The sequence below is a fragment of the Natrix helvetica genome (assembly GCF_964273705.1).
Source record: "Natrix helvetica genome assembly, chromosome: 2".
Classification (NCBI taxonomy): domain Eukaryota; kingdom Metazoa; phylum Chordata; class Lepidosauria; order Squamata; family Natricidae; genus Natrix; species Natrix helvetica.
Window position 1 is genome coordinate 189,983,491 of NC_138552.1, and position 22,752 is coordinate 190,006,242.

General features: G+C 39.5%; 1 protein-coding gene and 1 long non-coding RNA gene across 5 annotated transcripts in view; both read left to right on the top strand.

Moving 5' to 3' along the window:
- Window positions 1-22,752, top strand: part of LOC309387792 — a 957,351-nt gene that overhangs the window by 923,211 nt on the left and 11,388 nt on the right. The window lies entirely within an intron of this gene.
- LOC309387790 (dermatan-sulfate epimerase-like) overlaps window positions 1-22,752 on the top strand; it is a 145,006-nt gene that overhangs the window by 110,866 nt on the left and 11,388 nt on the right. For 2 of the 4 annotated variants that reach the window (XM_081944609.1, XM_081944606.1), the window contains 2 exons: window positions 17,163-17,631; window positions 22,343-22,596. In XM_081944609.1, the coding sequence (XP_081800735.1) occupies window positions 17,163-17,631; window positions 22,343-22,596 (723 nt within the window). Of the gene's footprint in view, window positions 1-13,647; window positions 13,754-17,162; window positions 17,632-22,342; window positions 22,597-22,752 lie in introns of those variants that run through there. The other 2 variants (XM_081944607.1, XM_081944608.1) reach the window with 2 other exon arrangements.

Here is a 22,752-nt window from a genome sequence, read left to right on the forward strand (position 1 = left end):
TAGGAACATTATTCTTTGAACACAGATTCAAGAAATACCAGCAAATGTCACTGAGCAACTATGACTCAGGCCTCTAGTAAATTTATTTTAGATGGAACAATAAACATATACATAACCTTGCCTTATTTGTGTTATGTGTAAAGTTTATTAAAATGGGATTGACCACAAAAATAGGCTGAAATTATATAGAACCAGGACAGTGAAAAAAAAACTCCACTGAACTCACTTTTGATTAAGTACAGGTAAATGTGCCCTCTAAATTGTTTTATAAATTGTTCTGAATGTACTATAGTTGGGTTTTAGACTGAATTCACACAGCCAATTCCTACACAGGATCCTTGTAAATGACTATTGATACACAGTAATATTGAGTTACAGTGTTCCTGAATTGAGAACAGATTTTTAAAAAGCTGATATCAATGTGATTATTGTAAGCTGGTATGGAAATAGCCAACATATACAATGTATTTAGGGTTCATCCCCTTGTCCCGAATAGTATGTTATCCTATTTTTGGAATTATCACATGCAAAATTAGAAATACTATAGCTTAAATAAAAATGTAGCAATCCATTACTATCATCCTTTATGATAGGATAAATCTGCCTATGTTGAGCTGAAGAGAAAGTTAAAACTACAAGCTATATAAACCTATTGGGGAATAAAGTGCATTAAAATAAAGAGTTGTGCTGATTCATTTTTTAAGGAGGGTCATTGGGCAATATCTAAACTCTGCTATCAATATTTTTTTTCAATACAGTACCTAATTACCACAGCAAAAGGATATAAAATGACATCAGAAATCATTTGGTCTAACCCCCTGCCCAATGCTACAATCTTATACTACAGTATCCCAAGAGGCAGCTTTTCAGCCTGTATTTAATCATGTCTAGTGAATAGACTTTACCACATCCAAGGTAGTCTCTTCAACTCTTAAATAGCTTTTACTGTTAGGGATCTTTTCATAATGTCCAACCAAAATCAGTTTCCTTGTAATTTAATCCCATCAATTCTTGTCTTCTGGATCACTTCTGCCCCGCCTTTTATACAAGCAACTAGTTTATTGAAGATAGCTACCATTCCCTTCCACAGGCTTTTCTTCTGTAGGCTTTAACCTACACTACCATTCCTAGTGACTCAAACTATGATGTTTAAGTTATTTCTCTGCGGTACTGTATCAACTTGGTTAGTAAAGGAGGATAGGATTTTGATGGTTAATGTTTTGGAAGGAGCTTTTTTAAAAAAATATGATAAATCTGTTTTATATTTACTTTATTAAATATTGTAATAATATTTCCTATCTTAAAACAGAGCAAGAAATAACCGAGATGCACAAAGGAGTTTCCTACTGCATGCAGAACAAAGTAATCAAGCTAGAGAGACAGCGATAGTCAGCCTCATAATTTACATCCAAAGTCTTTCCTCCCACTTTTTTCAAATTAACAAACTGAAGTTAGTAATTTACACATGAAAAGCATTACATTTCTTTGTTATCTCATAATTTGTTTTAATATACTTTTGTCAATGTCTTTTCATTGTTACTAAAGGACCTATTTTATGTTTTAAAACTTAGAAAGATGCGGTAGTGCACTTTTGACCTTCTCAGTGAATTTTTAATTCAGGTTTGAAAAGCTTCTGGTAAGATGAAGAGAGAGAAAAGTAGGAGAGGGGCAAAGGAAATAACTATAGTAATAGTAATAGGTATAGTATAGCATAGTAGCAAGGGTTTTATTATTTGTCTGATTTTGTCTTCCTATACTGAGAGCTATTTTAACTTTCTTCAGATTATGTGTACAATTGTATTACATATGTATGCTGTGAAGCATGTTTCATTGTACTCAATGAGACATATCCTCGAGCATTGTCCCATTTGGTTCTCAAGATGGTGTTGTCGCTAAATGTGTATTGAGATTCTCAGTCATCCAGGTCATGGTTGTCCCAAAGGTGCTTTTTCAAGAGTAAACAGGACTTTCTGGTTTTTCTTTGAAGGCATTTGACTTTAGAAAGAAACCTCTTGGATGAGAAGAGAAACGTCTTCAAAGAAAAACCAGAAAGTCCAGTTGCCTCTTGAAAATGCACCTTTGGGTCTAGATGGTGTGGTTTTGCAGTTTTCAGAATTTTCTGTTATGCTTAGGCTTAGAATTTGGGGAATAGTGGTCCCAGCTCTGAAGGACACCAATTTGGGGAAGACTAAATCTTCCAAAAATTCTGTGCTTGGGACAAAGCTAGTTATGAAATAAAGCACTAAAGCAGAAACATAAGATTAGATAGTTTCCTTTTCTGTTCCATTATTTAAAAAAGAGAAGTTCATAACATAATATTCTTCTTTTAGTAACAACATTATATAAAAGCAGATGAAGTAAGATTCCTAGTTTAAGAAAACAGTTGCCTAACAGCAAACTATTTTCCACAGTGACTTATATGCAAAAGTATGGTCATTGGGTAGTACTTCGTTAAACTATGTTTTGGAAAACACTTGTGTGGTGTTAAAAAATAAAAGGGCAAAACTTCTTCAGGCATCATTAAGATGCACCCAATCAACCAATTTAACTCCTAATGTCTGGAAATGCTCGCTCCATGATGATACTGTATACTATAGAATTGAAGGGCACAAAGAAGGAATCCAGTGACAAAGACTTGCACAAAGAAAGCTTCTATTCCTTATTTTAAACTTATTCCTAACAATCTTCAGCCCTTGAACTTGTCTTTGATGGGTCTTTGCAGTCCGATTGCTAAACAACTTTGCTTCACAGGAAGGTAAGTAGAATTTCTTTAAGACCCAAGTACAACACTACAGGTGAGCTCCCTGTCCCAGCTCCTGCCCACTTAGCAGTTTAAACAATGCAAATGCAAGTAGATAAATAGGTATCACTTCAGCGGGAAGGTAACCATGCACCTTGGCATACAGTTATTCCAGCCATATAACCATGGAAATGTGTTTAGACAACACTGACTCCCTCGGCTAAGAAAGAGATGAGCACCGCCCTCTAAAATCGAACATGGCCAGATGAGAAATCTACCTCTATATATAGAATTATAAATTCAAGACAGTGGTGGTTTGCAGGTGGTATGCTCCGGTACAGGTGTACCGGAGCCAGCCCAGAGCGCCGGATACCATTCCGGTACAGTGCTCCGGAGGGCCCACATGCCCGCCCGAGCTCCTTACCAGTGTTTAAAGGCTTCTGCACTTCCACGCATGCGCATGGTGCGTACAGTGTCTGTGCAACACTCCACAGAGCAGCTGGAGCAACGCAGAATGTTGCGGAGGCACTAACACGCGTGCGGAGTGCTGCGCGTGTCCATAAGCACGCCGCCGGCCCCTTCCAACTGTAACCCACCACTGATCCAAGTATAGAAATATGTAGAGGATTTATTGGGAATTATGCCTGGGTATGTTGCATAGACATGGATTATAAATTACCGTACTTTTCGGAGTATAAAACACACCTTTTTCCCCCAAAAAAGAGGGTGAAAATCTGGGTGCATCTTATACACTGAATACAGCATTTTGAGCCTCCCAAAACCCCATCCCACACATCCCGTTTTTTGCAAAACTGGACATGCAGATGGTTTGGGAGGCCTGCAAAGTGCTCCTGGGGGCTGGGGAGGGCAAATACAAGTGAAAAATGGGCCCATTTGTTTTACAAAAACTGGTATTTTTGCCCTCCCCACCCCCAGGAGCACTCTACAGGCCTCCCAAACCCTCTGCCCACCCCGTTTCTGCAAAAAATAGGCCCATTTTTCACCTACCAAACCCATCACGCATCGCGTTTTTGCCCTCCCTGGCCCCCAGGAGCACTTTGCAGGCCTCCCAAACTCTTTGCATGCCCCGTTTTGCAAGAAATGGGTCTGTTTTTTGCCTCCCAAACTCCCCACATGTCACGCTTTTGCTCTCCCCAGCCCCCAGCAGCCCTTCGCAGGCCTCCGAAACTGTATGCATGCCCTGTTTTTCACAAAAAAATGGAGTGTACAGAGGGTTGGCAGACCCGCAGAGTGCTCCTAGGGGCTGGGGAGGGCAAAACCATTTTTTAAAAAAATTACCTCTTCAAAATCTTGGTGCGTCTTATACTCTGGTACGTCTTATAGTCCGAAAAATATGGTATATTTAGATGAAATATAAATGTTCTCTGAAAGAGGAAGGGTATTGTGTTCTTTGGTGACCAACATAAATAATGCTCCATCTATTGACCCCAAAACTAATATATGTGTGGTGATTCCATATGTATATAACATATGACCAGAGAATTGGTGCCTTTTCAATTGGGGAGTCAGCAAAAGTAATGAAAATGCAATTTAAAAAAAGAACTGTGTTCTTTTACTTTTCTTAAACTGAGCCACTGCATAGAATTTAAAAAGTATCAAAATTAAAGAAAACTATTACAGGGTCAGTGTAGTTTATATATTTCATTTATATAATATATAAATATCTCAAAGATAAAGAAAGAGAAACATCTTACCTGAAATAGACCCCCCCCCCACTTTTCCTCAGTGGGAATTTCTCTCAGATACATGCCTAGAATTGCACTATAAGGGCAACAGAATTAAAGTCAGCTCCAACGAAAGATCACTTTTGCTATATTGTACTTAATTCAGGGGGAAAATGTCTTAGACATCTGTTTTGCCAGTAAAGAAGTATTTACACTCCAAAACCTTATCACCACATAGTATTCCCACATTATCAGCTAAATCAAATTTCTCAGACTGTAATACTTTTTCTTTTTCCCAAGCTTCTCTACTATAAAAGGGAACCCAATAATATTGTTGCGGCTTTCACATTTTTTTCTGCCGTTTCTCCCCCTCCATGGCAATGATGCAGTTAATCCTGCCTAGAGTTCAAGACATACTTGCCAAAGCCCCATATCTTAAACTTTTGTTCTCCCTTGTAATTTAAAATATGATACAAAAGAATCCCATGGTATTTTAAGTCCTACATATAAAATCTGGCACCCTTTTATCTACTCCACTTTTTCCTCTGCCCACCAATCAGTTGGTATCTAAATCCTTTGTGGTCTTGTGTACATTTTTCTCCTTTTTAGCTTTACTGAAATCTACAGTGGATAGTGATAGTGAAACTAACCAAGTGCTTGAATGCTGAAATATTGCACAGGAAATGCAATGGGCAGAGAAAGTAACCAAATGTTTGCTTGCTGAAATCTGGCACAGGAAATCATTGACTGGTATAAATATGAGATCCACTCTGTTCTCCTCCCTGCATTGGTGAAAGAAGTGTATGGTTGCATCATGATAGTAATTTTTATAGCAAGAGCTATTCTGCTGTAACATTAGGCAAATTTTACAGTCATTAACTGGATTTAACAGCAATAAAACACTCAACTTTTCAGTAAGCGTCCTCACTTGTGGTTTCTAATGTTGCTAAAATGCATGGAATGAAGAAATGGAAGTCTGCCAAATATCAGATAAGATGCAGCCACTTAAAAAAGATAATCAGAAAAAAAAATAGCTGGTCTGTTTGAATGCGACCTCAATAAACCAAATGGACAATTCTTCTAAATTGAAGGAATCATTTTAATGAATACAATAAGCATAGCTTATTAAGACAGTATTGATGTATGAACTTCATAAAAGCCATAGCCATATATTCTAAGACTGGCAAACCTTTTCCTGATTTTCATGTAGAAACACCAAAAGTTGGGTAAACATTTGCTTTATTTAAGCAGCAGTCCAAAATTTTTATTTACATTTATTGGTAATTGGACTGTGGAGATGACACTTTAAAATTCTTTCCACAAGTATACATGTATGTTTTCTATTCCTAAATGAATGTAAAATATTCATTCTATGTTATTAAGATTCTTATATTTATTTATAAATGAATTTATATGGCTGCTCAAATTTCTGGTGGCTCTAGGCAATTTGCCATATTAAAAATCCTCAACATAAAACCCATAAAGCCCCCTCAACCCTATCCGTACCTAATACCCGTCTCCTGTTTCTAGTATTAATTCTATTGTTTATGCTGCAAGTTGTATCATGCAGCATTTCTCATTATTTAAAAAAATAAATTTTACACTCAAATGTTTGTGAAAGACCATAAGAGCCACAGTGGCACAGTGATTAGAGTGCAGTACTTCAGGCTACTTCTGCTGACTGCTGATTGCCAGCAGTTTGGCAGTTCAAGTCCCACTGGCTCAAGATTGACTCAGCCTTCCATCCTTCCGAGGTTGGTAAAAAGAGGACCTAGATTGTTGGGGACAATATGCTGACTCTGTAAACTGCTTAGAGAGGGCTGTAAAGCGGTATATAAGTCTATTGTTATAAAGTATCAGGAGTAACAAAATATGTAGCAAATGGTGTCAGCACAGCTATTGGTGCTGCTATGTGAATGGGCAGGATATGAAGATTAAAGTCTGTGTAACAATTGTAATCATACTCGTGACCAGTGATAGTAGAGCCAGCCCCATAAATGTTGTAGAAAAGAAAAAGTAATACAGGTAGTCGTCAATTTACCACCGTTCAAAGTTAGCAACTCTGTGATTTACTTAATAAGTGCAGTTATTCGCTTGGCAACTGTGGCAAAAGGTCATAAAATCAGGTGCGACTCTTTTAACCGCCTTGCTTAGCAATAGAAATTATGATCCCACTTACAGTCATAAGTTGACTACCTGTATAGCAATATTGGCGGGCATTCCTAGTGCATGGATCATAACATTTCCCTTATCATCTCTAACAGTATGGTATGTCAATAATGCATTAACAGTATTACCAGTCAGTAAAATGCAGTGGTGAATATCACTCGAATTGTCACATTAATTCTCCTTGCACAAGTTGCCTCCATGGTGCCTTGATTATAAGGCTTTTATTCGAAAGCCAGAGTGGTCTGGAAAATGGATTACAATCCTGTTCTGCAGATTATTCCTCCATGAAAAAAAAGGTCCATAAATCTGCAGACTGAAGGACTGAAGCTAAACAGCAATATTAAATTATCTAGCGGCTCAGTGAAAAAGGAAACCCAGGAGGAAACAGGAAATGACTGTTTGAAGCCATCTGGGGGAAAAAAGATGTGTGGCTTCCAGAAGGCAAAGCACAATTTGGGGAATGTTGATAGCAGTCAAGTTAAACAAAACAAAATATTGGATGGCTAATAAGATTAACCACACTGACACAAGTAGGAGATTGGACTCTACAAATGTTCCAGGAATCAGCCCCATTACATGTCCTCTTTACCCCCTACCTTGCTTGCTACAATCCTTTCTGTTCTATCAGTGTAGCAACATATGTACTGGATAGAGAATTAGTTCATTGGCGAGATTAATAATCTGCTCTTTTCCCAAGAATTCAAAATGGTATTGATTAATTATATACCATAAAGTCATTTTTTACTCCTAGAGAAGACATAGATAGAATTTCTCCTTCACAATCTATCCCTAAACTGTCTCCCAATGAGGGACACTGACTGGTACTGTTACTGAATCCTTCCACCTTATTGCTAGTCTGTCTTCCTTCCTTCCTTCCTTTCTACCATTCTCAATCATTAGAGCTTTTACCAAAGACTTGAGTCTTCTCATATCATGTCCAAAGTAGGAAAATTTGAGCCTGCTCAATTGTGGTTCAAGTGAGAAGTATAGGTTGATTTGGTCAATGAGCCATCAGCATGTTTTCTTCTAGGTGGTATAGAGAGCAGTTTTTCTCCTTGACATTTACTATGTAAGGTAGGTTAGAGTTAAGAAAGAGAGAGAGAGAGAGAGAGAGAGAGAGAGAGAGAGAGAGAGAGAGAGAGAGAGAGAGAGAGAGAGAGAGAGAGAGAGAGAGAATAAAGACTAGATATCTCAGCAAAATGGCATAAATCTTGGTTTTTATTTCCGGCTACAAAACACTAAAAAGAAACAGCTGACAAGATATATTGCCAAATTGGAAAACTACAATTTCCTGCTCCTTTTCCACTGAAGTGCATATGAATGTTAGACTGTTCTATAGATCTAAACAAGTTGAATAAATCTGTCCCCTCCCCCACACATCAGATTGCACCTATTTTTGTGATTTCATAATACTATTATCCTGCCCTATGTCTACTCCTTGCTTTAAAATGTGCTGTTTTCAGTAAGGATAGCTACATAAAAAGATGATATGGAATCAATACAGTTATTCTACTTTTCTCTTCATTAAATATATTTATTATAGGAAAAGAAAAAAAGTGGTAGAAGAATATGGAGATAGAGATACCTAGATTTCACAATATAGTTGCAGAGTCTTTAAAGCCATCATTCTCTCCATTAAACATTGCCACCTTGTGGGACGTAGGAAGGATGCCTTTTCTGTCATAGCCCCCACCTTCTGGAACAGCATCCCTCCCCACTGATAAGGACAGCACCCTCTTTCCTAAGCTTCCAGAAAACTTTGAAAATGTGGCTTTGGTCCCAGACCAGGGGTTGATGTTTATGATTTGTTCCATGGCCTCTGTTACGTTAATTTTGTTGTTTATTAGATCATATTTGTTTAGATTGCCTATTTGATTTAATGTTTTTAGCTGTTTATATGTTTTTCTGTAGTTATTATGCCACCCAGAATCAAGTGGAGTTGGACATACAATAAATTTAAATAAAATAAATAAATCATAGTGACCAGAACAGCAATGTTCAAAATAACCTGGATCAGTTTTTAAGGAAGTTGAGTGGGATAAAATAGGAGGCAGGAGACAAATTTCACTGTTGGGAGGCCAATGAACCTTTGCTCCATCTTGCTTGCCTATGCTCTCCATTATCCCCTGATAGTTTCCCCACAAGCATTTGTGGCTGTTACCTATTGGCATGATAACTCTATTGCATCTAAAGAGAAGAAACTACGTTGCAGTTTTATTAATGGTGCTGGCTTGTTCAATTTCAAACAGTTGGAGCTTTTTGTACAAAGAAAAAAGTATATAATTTTCCTACTTGCCTTTACTGATGTGCGATGGTGTATTATCCTGGCATAATTATAAATGTTACAACTATGAACTCCTGGTAGTATACTCTCATCTGGTTATTTTAAGGGTAATGTTTTAATTTTTAATCGTTTTTAGGGCTTTTAGACCCATATTTATTCTTCTGTACAGTACTCTTAATTTTAACCTCCTCCACACATTATATATATATATATATATGTATGTATGTATGTATGTATGTATGTATGTATGTATATGTATATGTATATGTATATGTATATGTATATGTATATGTATATGTATATGTATATGTATATGTATATGTATATTTATATTTATATTTGTATTTTATCTGTTATTTGTTGTGTGGACTGTACACCGCCCCGAGTCCCTTTTTGGGAGAGGGGGCGGTTTAGAAATGCGAAGAATAAATAAAATAAATAAATAAATCTGAATAGGGGAGAGGATATTGTGTAGCAATATTACCCAGAGTCCCTCTCTGAGGGAAATGGGTGGTTCAAAAGATATGAAATATAAATAAATCGCAACCACCTGTTGCAAAATGTTTTCTAATTTTATTTCTGGAATGTACAGTAGATAAGGCAATATGGGACAGTCAGATAATTATAGAATACGGAATAAAAGACTTTGGAGATCTTCTAGTCCAACCCCTTGCTCAAGAAGGAGATCCTTTCTCTTTCTGGACAAATGGCTGTCCAAACTCTGTTAAAAACCTCCAAGGATGGAGTGTCCACAACTTCTGGAGGAAAGCCATTCCACTGATTAATTGTTCTCACTGTCAGGGCGTTTATCCTAAGTTCTAGGTTGGATCTCTCCTTGATAGGTTTCCATCTATTACTTCTTGTCCTGCCTTCAGATGCTTTGAAAAATAGGCTGACCACTTCTCTGTGATAGCCTCTCACATATTGGAAGACTGATATCATGTCGCTCCTAGTCCTTTTCTTCCTTAGACTAGAAATACCCAGTTCCTACAACTATTCATCATATGTTTTAGCCTCCATCTCCCTAAACATCTTTGATGCTGTTCTCTGTACCCCTTCTAGAGTCTCAACATCTTTTTTGTATCCTGGTGACCAAAATGGACACAATATTCTGTGAATGGTCTTACCAAGCAGTGCTAACACTTCACATAACTTGGAACTATCCCTCTATTGATGCAGCCTAGGACTGCATTGTGGGGGGAGGGGGTTTGGCAGATGCAGCACATTGCTGGCTCATATTTAAGTGGTTGTCCACTTAATTATAGTGATAGTGATAGCACTAAGATTGCTATTGCTGTACAGCACTCTCTGAGCGGTTTATGGTGTCAGCATATTGCCCCCCCCCAAACAATCTGGGTCTTCATTTTACCAACCTCGGAATGATGGAAGGCTAGTCAACCTTGAGATCCTGTCAAGCTCAAACTCCAGGCTGTGGGCAAAGTTTGCCTGCAACACTGCCTTTTAACCACTGTACTATATCTCTGATATGCTTTTTTGCATTTGCTTACTTATTTCTATAGGAAATGGAGCTGAGGAAGAACAGGTATCACACTCCTAAAGGCATCTGCCTCTAAATGAGTATTATATTCTTTCAATTGGAGGTCCAGCAGTAAAATCGAAGTTACCGGAAAATATTAATGCCTGAAGGACTGATGCAAAGTAATTCTGAGATGTTAGGGGAAATATTATTAGCCACTCATTTATTAAATTATCTGATATGTGTTAGTACAAAGTGCAAGTCTCCTGTCCATCTGTTGCCAATGATGTAGTTGGAGGTATATGGTGGTGCTGTGCAGCTTCATACAGCAGGTTTTCACATGCAGCAGTGAGCGCTGATAGCCAGTAGAGTTGATAATGATAACCTTTACTGGGAATTGGTGAAGACAAAGAGAGGGAGAGAATCATTATCTGGCTTCTTTCATTGACTCAGGCTTTTTGTTGATTGGAATACAATTAACCCATAAGCCAGTATAGCATCCTAGCTAATTTAAGTTTGTTACTGTTACTATCCTGTGCTATTCCAATAACATATTGATTAAGACAATGACAGATTTTGATAATATAAAAAATCTTGCTTAGTCTGTTTATGGCTACCAAAACTCCAAATGAGCAAGATAATTGATTCTGGTGATTTTTATTCAAAATTGGACTCTTGACACATTCTTTCAAAAAGCAGCAGAATCTTTCTCAGCTTGTGAACTAATAATATTTAGATAATTTACACCTGCTAATATCATCATTAAAAATAGAACACTTGCAAACTATGTGGCTAAAAGGGTCTGTTCAGTTGTTGAAAATAGTAAGCAAATATAAAATATGAATATTGAGGGAATATTAATATATTCTTTATTGTGTTTTCATATACTGATGTGGTCAAAAGTATGGATACTCCTCTCTTTTCCAAAGAATTCCAATTTGTTGTGAAATAAGTTGAAACTGAGACAATCAAATGGCATCCAGAGTTCTTTATTCCACAATCGACAGAGCACATATTTTGCTTTTAATGCGTGTTTTAACATATTCTCTTGTCATCTGCAATTTATTTCATGGCAAATTGAGATTCTTTTTGGAAAAAAAGTAATGCGGTACCAATTTTGGCCTTCCTCTCTGTGTAGTCTGCTGAATAATTGACCTTTTATGGGAGGAAATTATTTTTCCAAGTTGACATCAGCACTACAAAAAGCTGCTGATATGATTTTTAATAATTGTATTTCACGTGTGAAAATAATGCAGGTTGACATAATCTAACTCGGCAGACTATCTGGCTACAGTCTGTCTCTCAGAACCACTGGTAAATAACATAGTAAGCAGTGATGGGATTCAAATAATTTAACAACCAGTTTTCTGCCCTCTGCCCAGCTGGGTAGACGTGGCTCAGTGGTCATATGACTGAGTGGGTGTGGCCAATTCAAGGTCATTCACATTGATGGGCACTTTGCCTTAGCTGTTACAATGTAATAAGGGTTAACTGAAGAGGCAGTTTCTGTAAGCAGGGCAATAAAGATTAGGCTAGAAACAACACCAGAATGTTTCCTTCCTGCCTTCCTTACAGGATTAGCCCTGTAAAGTGGAAAAAAACCAAAATGACATTTCTTCCAACCACTGGTTCTCTGAACCGCTTAGAAAGTTAACAACCGGTTCTCCCAAACCGAACTGGCAGAATCCCATCACTGATAATAAGTAACTAGGGATTCCTATCAAAGTGCTGAGTACAGAAATGCTTCTGTGTTTCTTTAGAGAGATTCTTTCATTCATTTGTTCAGTCTAGTACATTTAAAAATGGTTTTTGAAAAAGTAGAAATGTCAAGAAACTACGTGTACAGTATGTTTGAGAATATATGCATGCAAAAGGGGAGGAGTATCTTTGCCTCTTACTTGGTTTTGATTGCCTGAATTTCCTTGTAAAAAATACCATTGTGAAGAAAATATTTTCACCTGATTCTAAAAACAATGTTTATTTTTAGTGTTCTTTTCAAGACTGTGGCAAACTTTACTGGCAGGATCTTATGTTCTGCCCTGTGAATGTATTATTCAGCAGGCTAATTCTTAAGACTTCTTTTTTTAGACTGTTTCTCATTATAGTGTAGTCTGCTGGTCAATAATGTAATTGGTTCATGCTGTAAAAGAGGAGAGTTGCAGGAGTGATTTAAGGTTAGAAGGACTCATAAACAGTTTTTCTATTTGTTAAATACAGTAGATGGAAACTGACTGGCAGTGATTAGCATTACACAGTAGAAGGAATGTGTGGCAGAGAAACTCTAAAATTAAGAGTTTAAAAGATAAGCTTTATTCAGGAAACAACATGATGATACTGAAGCCCAAGTTACTACTATCTACAGTAGTGATGATCCTACTCATAGGGGTGGTAAAGGGAAGTTTCTAAACTGCACAGTTCAGAATAAAAAAGAAAACTGAATTGAGGGCAGAAAGAAATGACAAAAGACTCAGAGAATCAGAGAAATGCTATTTAACAGACATGCAACAGTAAGTCTTTTAAATAAGGAAAGGAGATGCCTACTTTCTCTATATCCATTGCTCCTATTGCCAGTGCATGCAAAATGATTTGCAAGAGTGGCTAATCAACATTGACGGAGGTGAAAAGTTAATTGGTGTCAGAACCTCTTAGTACTTGTTTGGGAGACCATCAGGATGTACCAAGTCAGTAACTTTGAATAATAAATAAATAAATAGGTCCCAGAAGACAGCATGACAAATTATTTCTGTGTTGCTGACAAGAAAGCTACATAGGCACTCCCATATAGCCACCAGGAATCAAGTTAAAGTCCAAATAGTCACCAGAAATAAAATGTTTTCTCATTTTGATTATTTGATATTAGACTGTTGAATATTCCCCCAAATGGCCTGGAATAGGGAAGAGCATGCATTTCATAATGCCAAATCAAAATCAAATATGATTAAAATTAGATTGTTGTTAATGTGATTGTTTTCTATGTATCAAATACTCCTCTCTCGTTATCACATAAGCTTTAGTACAGTTCTGTGCCCTTCTGGAGAAACTTGTGGTAGTCTTTGGTGGAATTTACACACCATAAGAACTTCAGGTTGTACCACCCACCACTGCCTGAAAAGCTTTAGCAGTGAGACTTTACGGCGCCAGCCAGACTCAGTGGTTGGCATATGTCACCTCAAGTGGCAAAATGACAAATTAAGAAGGGAATTCCCTTTGACAAGTAATTTTAAAAAATGAAGAAAATAATCAGAACTGATTTATCTCTGTTCACCCAGATCATTAATTTCCATGGGGGCTTTGAGCGGCATTGTACAGCAATAACCACCGCGGTTCCACCAGGATCAGAATTCTTAAATTCTCTTCAGCACTTTTTTCAGGCATGACAATCACATAAGCAGTCATCGGTATGTGATTCTGTATGCAAGGTTCCTATTTGCATCCTTATTTCTGCCCTCAAAACTATAATTTATTAGCTTAATATTGGCCCCTAGTTTGGAAAACTTGATCACTGTGTAATGGCTTCTGTTTGTTTTAGCTTCTTACGTACTTTTCCTGTAGCTGAATTTCATGAAACAGCTTTTCCTCAGGAAAAATAAAATTGTGCAGTAGGTTTTCAATGTCACGCTTTCTCCCTTGGCCTATTTCTGGTTTTAATAATTGAAAACTAGTGTTCATTATTTACGTAAATCTATCTTTCTTGGTCCCGTTTTCTCTAACCTTTCCCCTTTGGAGAATTTCAGGAATTCTCTGTCTTTCCTCTGGGAAATCCTAGGCTGTTTCATCTAAGACCAAAGTTGAAATGATTGGTAATTTTGAAAAGAGGAGAGGGTACATGGCTATGTTTAAAACACTCGTTTGTTTTACTTCCATGCAGTTTGCCATTTTCAAGCCTTTTAAAATGGGAACATATTTGCGGAAATACATGCTTCTATTTAATGTTCAACTTTTTAGCAGCAAGCTGTAAATCTCAGCAAGCCAAATGGAAGGATTCTTTTGACTGAATGGGAAAAAACATGCATGCCCTAAAGGCCAGATATTTCAAATATACTTCCAGGATTCTACTCTGCTGTGTGTGTATGTTTTTTTTCAATGTTTCTCTTAATGAAGACGTGTCACAACCAGAGTCTTTAAAAATGACCCCTGCTGACACCTCCCACATTCCAGATCCTTTACTCTACAGCTGTGAACCTCAGCCAATTGAACATTCACAATCTTGGCAGAGGTTCACATAATCCCCGTCTCTCTTCCTTTCTTCCTGCTTTCCTGCAAGCACAGTAAGAAATGTTTTACATTAGGCATTCTTAATTATTTTGATGGCTGGAAAAAAATTTTACAGCTTAGAATTTAGTTATGCCTAATTATACTGTCACATATAAGTCCAAAAGTGCATCAGAGATTCTAAAGTTCTCAGGGCTATTCCTGCAGTAAAACAAAAAAGCCCCAAAGACTGTTGGCCAAATTATATTAATGCAAGATGCTATCAGCACTGTATTATACTGATACAGTTTGAAGAAATTAAACGTAACTACTAGATCTGTGATGGCGAACCTATGGCACTTGTGCCACAGGTGGCATGTGGAGCCATTTGTTAGGGCATGTGAGGCGTTGCCCTGTCAGCTCCAGTGTGCATGCATGCGCTGGCCAGCTGACTTTGGCCTTCTTTTAAGGCCCTTTTTTTTCCCGCTTCAGCCTCCAGAGTGCGAAAAACAGGAACTTTGGGAATGGACTTCCAGTTTGAGTCCGTTTTTCGTCCTCCAGAGCGTTCAAGGAAGCTCCTGAAGCCTCTGGGGAGGCAAGGGAGGCTGTTTTTCGCCCTCCCTAGGCTCCTAGAAAGCCTCTGGAGCCTGGGGAGGGCAAAAAAAGCACGCCAAAAGCGTGGGATTTGTGCACGCAGGGGAATGTCACACACATAGCATTATGGGTGTGAGCATGCCTGCGCACGACCCCCCTGCGCTCCCCCCGCTTTTGGCACGTGATCCAAAAAAGATTAGCCATCATTGCACTAGATTAAAAAAAAATACAATTAATAATATATCATGTTTGCAAACGTTATGTATAACTTTTAAATAATCCATTAAAATTATTTTCTCACTTCCTGACCCATAGTTTTATTTCCGCTTATTTATCAACCAGTCACTGGGATGCCATTTAGGCCAATGAATTTAGTCAGGAATAGTATTCGAAGACACAAAGCAGTACATAGGATTTTATTTACCGTGTTTCCCCGAAAATACGCCAGGGGCTTATTTTCTTTTGCCCCACGAAATATGCCCTTGGGTTTATTATCAGGGAGGGCTTATTGTTTTGGGGCTGCCGGGCGGCTGCTCCCTTGTGAAGTGGCTCCCGAAGTGCCGGGCACAGCCTCAGGGGCAAAGCAGCCATGAGGTAACCATGCTCACGAGCTGCCGCCCGGCAAATCCCCTCTCCAGCCGGGAAGAGCGCCATTCACTGACCTAGGGGGTAATCCCCAAAGTGCCAAGCCATGTGGCGCTCTGCCCGCTCCCCAGCTCCTGCGGCTTGGCACATTCGGGATACCCCCTAGGTCAGTGCATGGAGCTCTGCCCGGCTGGAGAAGGGGGTTGCGCGAGCGCCTGTTCTGCTCGCAGCTTCACCAAGCCCTTGCCAGGCTCTCCCAGGCCACCGCCACTGGCTGCTGCTGCTGCCCCCCGCCGCCGCCGCCGCCCCGCTGCTGCTGCCCGCCGCCGCCGCCGCCCCGCTCCGCTCCGCGCAACTTCAAAACTCGGGCCGAGTCTTTCAGCATCGGCCGCTCTAGGAGTGCTCTCTATGGTGGGCCGGCTGCTGGAAAACTCCCTGTCCGGCAGCCAGCCCACCATAGAGAGCACTCCTGGAGCGGCCGATGCTGAAAGACTCGGCCCGAGTTTTGAAGCTGCGCGGAGCGGAGCGGGGCGGCGGCGGCGGCGGGCAGCAGCAGCCAGCGGCGGTGGCCTGGGAGAGCCTGGCAAGGGCTTGGTGAAGCTGCGAGCGGAACAGGCGCTCGCGCAACCCCCTTCTCCAGCCGGGCAGAGCTCCATGCACTGACCTAGGGGGTATCCCGAATGTGCCAAGCCGCAGGAGCTGGGGAGCGGGCAGAGCGCCACATGGCTTGGCACTTTGGGGATTACCCCCTAGGTCAGTGAATGGCGCTCTTCCCGGCTGGAGAGGGGATTTGCCGGGCGGCTGCTCGTGGGCATGATTACCTCATGGCTGCTTTGCCCCTGAGGCTGTGCCCGGCTCTTCGGGAGCCAGTTCACAAGGGAGCAGCCGCCCGGCAACTCTCCCCTTCGGCCAGGCAGAACGCCACTCCCCAACCTAGCGGTATCCCGAAGGCAGCAAGCAACGTGAGCGCTCCCCCCCTCCTGCGACTTGGCGCTTTCGGAATAACGCTAGGTCAGTGAGCGGTGCTCTGCCTGGCCGGAGGGGGGGTTTATTTTCGGGGGTGGGCTTATATTTTTGCCCACGCGAAAAATGTGGCATGGGTTTAGTTTCGGGACAGGTTGTATTTTCGGGGAAACACGGTAATTATACTGTGCACTCTATGTATTGTAATACATCTGCTCCTAATTTTTTGTGGAAGGAACTTGTGTAGAGCAGAGATGGGTTTCTGCCGGTTCGCCCAGGATCAGGCGAACCGGTAGTGGCGGCGGCAGAAGGCTCCGCCCACCCACCTGGACGCTTCTGCGCCTGCCCACCACTGGTATAGAGGTATTGTTTGTATTTAAAGCCTGAATTTTCCCATATACTTTCCAGTGTCTTAGACAAAAATGTCAGCCGTTATTCCATTGACCTCACTTTTCTTCTTATTTTGCCATCTAGGCTCCTTCAAAAATGATTTGGCTGCCTTCAAGACCTGGAGCTCTAATGCCACAATGAGGACTCACACACGGGGGGCTCCCAGTGTGTTTTTCATACATGTGGTTTGCTTTGCACTAATCTGCAGCATTGACAACAACCCAAGCACTGTGGTTCCATTTGTCAATGCCAACTACGACAACTACCCAATGCTCTACTTCTCTAGACGAGAGATACAGGATCTCCGATATAAGGCAGGCACTACACATCAACATATTGCAGCTCGGTTGATTGAAGCTGTGCAAATCATGCTGTCAAACTCTTTGGAGTATCTTCCTCCCTGGGATCCCAAAGACTTCAGTGCTCGGTGGAATGAAATATATGGCAACAATTTGGGTGCCCTGGCAATGTTCTGCATACTTTATCCAGACAACATGGAAGCCATTGACATGGCCAAAGACTACATGGAAAGAATGGCGGCTCAGCCTAGTTGGTAGATTTTTATCTTGTTTTTATTGCAAAACATAACTATACAGTGCATATTTGGAATATATTAAGAGGAGTAAAGGAGTCTAAAATGCTTTGGTTTCTTTTCATAACTGTGTTTTTAGGGGATACCTATTTTAAAACTTATATCTAAAACAAGCATTAGCATTTTTAGTGAATTGCAGTATACATGTCATAAGCTAGCATTTGAAAGTCCATTCTGAATTTAGAAACTTCAGTTTGGAGGTCCAAAACAGAATGTTGACTTTTCTCCAGTTTAGAAAAATGCTTGTAAGCAATGGTGAAATTCAAAATTTCTTTATGGTTTGAAAGGCGTCTTTGTTTTACTTTACTTTACTTTATCAAAACAGAATAATCTTAATAAAGCATCTAAGTACTTTAAATGATGCTGGCTCTTGGACTACAGCTTGAAATCTTCATTTGTGCTTAGATAACTTGTACCTTACATTTATCTTTTTTCAGCTAACCGCATGACCTATTTTTCTTCTAAATGCTTATCTGTAATCTTTTTTGGGATGTAGTGGCTCAGTGGCTAAGATGCTGAGCTTGTTGATCAGAAAGATCAGGAGTTCAGCGGTTCAAATCCCTAGTGCTGCGTAACAGAGTGAGCTCCTGTTACTTGTCTCAGCTTCTGCCAACCAAGCAGTTCGAAAGCATGTAAAAATGCGAGTAGAAAAATAGGAACCACCTTTGGTGGGAAGGTAACAGCGTTCTGTGCGCCTTCAGCATTTAGTCAGAGACATCTTCGGACAGTGCTGGCTCTTCGGCTTTGAAACAGAGATGAGCACTGCCCCCCTAGAGTCGAGAACAACTAGCAAATATGTACGAGGGGAACCTTTACCTTAATCTCTTTTGAAACAGAAGTAAAACAATTTAATTTTCACTGTAATTTTTACTGTTCTATATTGTCAGTTAAATTTATTTCTTTAGAGATTTTTTATTCCAATTAGTTTTATAAATAACTCTGATACTCCTTCCCTATCCTGTTTTCCTCACAGCAGCAAATCTATGAGGAGGCTTGGGTTGAGAGAGTGACTGGTCAAAGTTTCCCATCTGGCTTTCATGCCTATGGCAGGATTAGAACTCAGTCTCCTGATTTCTAGCCTAGACCAAAATGACTCTCAGTTTATTGTACTATAATTCCCTGATCAGACTGTACATTCCTTAGAAGACATTCAACATATTGAATGATAATAATTGTCATCATAGACAATTCCATGAACAGTTTATAAATTATAGTAAAATACAGTATGGATTATGTTCTGTAGCTAAAACTCTATAAATGTCGCATATGCTAAAATATATCTTTGGGCTTCTGGCAAGTAATGTTATATCAATATGTTTCAGGCAAAGATAGTCTTGGATCCGGGCCATAGGGGCTACTGTGAGTGTTTAATTAGTTGATGATCTAGCCAACAAGTTTCTAAAATTCTACTTTGCCAAAATAATTCACCAGAGATTAAGAATTTGTAATTAAAATCAAAATAAAGGCAAAGGTTTCCCCCATCCAGTCATGTCTGACTCTAGGGAGTGATGCTCATCTCCACTTCTTAGCCAAGGGAGCATCATTCTCTGTAAGCATTTCTGTAGTCATGTGGCCAGCATGACTATATGGCAAGGTGCACCAAACACTGTTACCCTCCCGCCGAAATGGTACTTATTTATCTAGTCACATTTTCATACTTTTGAACTGCTAGGTGAGCTGGAGTTGGGGTGAGAATAGAAACTCACCCCATTGTACAGTACTTGGGTTTCGAAACTGGGCTGCCGACTTTCCAGCCAACAAGTCCAGTGTCTTAACCACTGAGCCATCATATCCTTCTCAAAATCAAAATATGCAGCTGTAAACTTGATTATTACGCTGTGTGGCGAAGATGAGGCTATCGAGACCATTTAAAAGCTTCCAGTCCTTGGGGAAGTGTTTGCTCTGCATCTCCATACAGGTTCAGTCCGTGGGAGAAGCCCTGTAAGCAGCTTAAGACTTTGAGAGGATTCTGTGCTTCAACATTACAACCATCAGTTTTGAAAGGGTGCTCCAGTTGCTTGGTAAAACTGCCTGTCCAAATAATCGCTGAACCCTATTTGGAGTCATCAGGAAATGTTTTGTCCCAAATATGAAGAGATCTATTATTTTTAATGCGCAAACAATAATGTGATCCTATTTTGGAACCATCAGTACTTCAATACTTTTTATTAAAGTGCAAGCTTTAATAATAGTATTGTGAATAATATTGTCATAATAATATTGTCTACCACTTTTGAGATATTCTGTAGAGAAAAACCACATGATACAAATATCTCGGGGCTATGTGACAGCAAAATGCAAATGTTGGATTATTCATTATAGCTTCTCCTCTTGCCAAAATTCCTCAGTAGAATAGTTCATAATTAAATACAACTCATAATACCCCATTCCATTTCCAGTTAGCTTCTTTGAGAAGACAATAAAAGAGCAAAGTCATTTTCATATATTTGTATAGATGGCCTCTCAGAACAGTCTTCCACAGTCTCTGTTTCAATGAGTACAATTCAACTGCTATAATTTCTCCGTCCAGATAACTATTACTGGGAATTGTAGGATATGCCATTTAAAAACAATTTTTAAAAATACTTATTTTATATATTTGAATTTATAAGGCACTCAAGTCCAATAGACTCCAATTATGTCCAAGCAGTTTAATTGCACTGATTATAGCTCCAGTAGTTTTTTAGAAAGCACAACTGTAGTGACAGGGAAACAAAACATTCATTCATTCATTCATTCATTCATTCATTCATTCATTCATTCATTCATTCTCTGTAGCCACCCACATCAGTCAATGATATATCTAGTATCATACAGTTAAGATACTAAAACATTTTAAAAAGAATCTAGAACCAAAATATCAGTAACATTTTATTGCTTTTATGTAAGATCAATGGTGTGGAAATCAAGCAAGACCATAGGTCATACTATAGGCTGAATAAAAAAGCAGAGCTAAAAAGATAATATTAGATACTAGAATATTAACTGAAATCTTGTTCTGCGAATAAGAAAGTAACCATGTAATCACTGTTTCAGTTGACATCATATGAACTCTGCAAAGATTGAAGACTAACCTTCCCTGGTTGCTTGGCCTCACATGATTGCGCCCCCTTCTGGATCGGGATGCCCTACGCACAGTCACTCATGCGCTGGTGACGTCTCGCCTAGACTACTGTAATGCTCTCTACATGGGGCTTCCCTTGGGACGCGCCCGGAGACTGCAGCTAGTCCAGAACGCGGCCGTGCGGGTTGTCATGGGGAGCTCTAGATACTCCCATGTAACACCTCTCCTGCGCGAGCTGCACTGGCTACCTGTAGTTTTTCGGGTGCGTTTCAAGGTCCTGATTACCATCTTTAAAGCGCTCCATGGCACAGGACCTAGTTACTTGCGGGATCGCATCCTCCCACATACATCCCTGCGGCCAATCCGCTCTCACAGGGAGGGGCTTCTCCAGGTGCCGTCCACTAGGCAATGCCAGCGGGCGACGCCAAGGAGTAGGGCCTTCTCTGTGATGGGCCCAACCCTCTGGAATGACCTCCCCCCCGATATCAGAACCACCACAGACTTCCGCTCCTTCCGACAAAAATTGAAGACCTGTTTCGATTAGCTGGCCTGGCATAATTATAATTGTGACAACTGTTACCTCCTGGAAACATATTCTTACCTGGTTATTTATAGGGTACGGTTTTAAATTTAACTGATTTTAGGGTTTTTAGAACCAGATTTATATTCTTCCGTACAGTTCTTTTTAAATTTTTAACCTCCTCCTTATGTGTATTTATATCTGTATTTATATTTGTATTTGATACTTATTGTTTGTTGTGTGGACTGTACACCGCCCCGAGTCCTTTTCGGGAGAGGGGGCGGTCTAGAAATTCAAAGAAAATAAATACAATAAAAAAATAAATAAAAAATAGAGGAAATGTGATGTCAGATACCATCTCATATGTTAAAAGGGAAAATATATTGATTTTTTAATACAAGCAAATCCAGAAGTTTGTCTTCTGGATTCTCTGGACTAACAACAACAATAACAACAACAACAACAATTTGATTCAGGAAGAGTTATTTTAGAGAAAATATTACTGATGAATTTTCAAACTAGTTTTTAATGAATTGAAAAGCAGAATGAACTGCTATACATTGTTTGAAATTGCAATGTTGATCTCAAAGAAAAAACTAAATTCGTTAGTTTTTTCTAAATCAAAGCTAAATTCGTGGTTTCGTACAGACAGAAGAAACCCACAATTTTAATGATGTAGTTTATTTAGCTAAAAAAAATCTTTTGTGTGATACCTGGGAAGCTTACAAATGATACCCATCTCTCCGATAATGAATAGAGAACCGTTAATATTAGCTTGAAAATGAGCCAAGCCTCTTTTCCATTGTGGGAGGCGGGGGTTCAGTTTATTTCCTACACATTTCTAAATTACATTACATTAATCTGTATGCATTTTTTATATGTCATGGGTCTTCAGCCCCAAGCAATGGAAAAAAAAACCTGAAAGTAGGGAAAGATGAATGTATGAGTGGAGATGTGCATGCTTCAGTATCAGCTGTTTGATGCCACTCTCAGTTTTCTGTTTTAAAGTCTGTGAAGTTTAAATAGTAGTGTTTCTATATTGTGCCATCTATAAGATGTGTAGAAGTGACGCCTTTCTTCTTTTACAGGTTAGTGAAGGATGCTCCATGGGATGAGGTTCCCCTTGCTCACTCTTTGGTTGGATTTGCCACGGCTTATGACTTTTTATATAACTACCTTAGCAAGTCCCAGCAGGAAAAATTTCTGGATGTAATTGCCAATGCCTCGGGATATATGTATGACGCCTCATATAGGCGTGGATGGGGTTTCCAATACCTACATAACCATCAGCCTACCAACTGTTTGGCCTTGCTGGTAGGAAGCCTGGTTCTAATGAATCAAGGTAGGTCTTGAACAATGAACAACTCTTTTTTAAAGCCTGTGAGTTCCTAAGACCAAATGAACTCTCTGGAAGCTCCAGGTATGACCCTAGAATTCCTGCAAAAATTGCAAAGGAAATGTGATTTTTAATGCATCAGAAGTGGAAAATTGTTTAAAG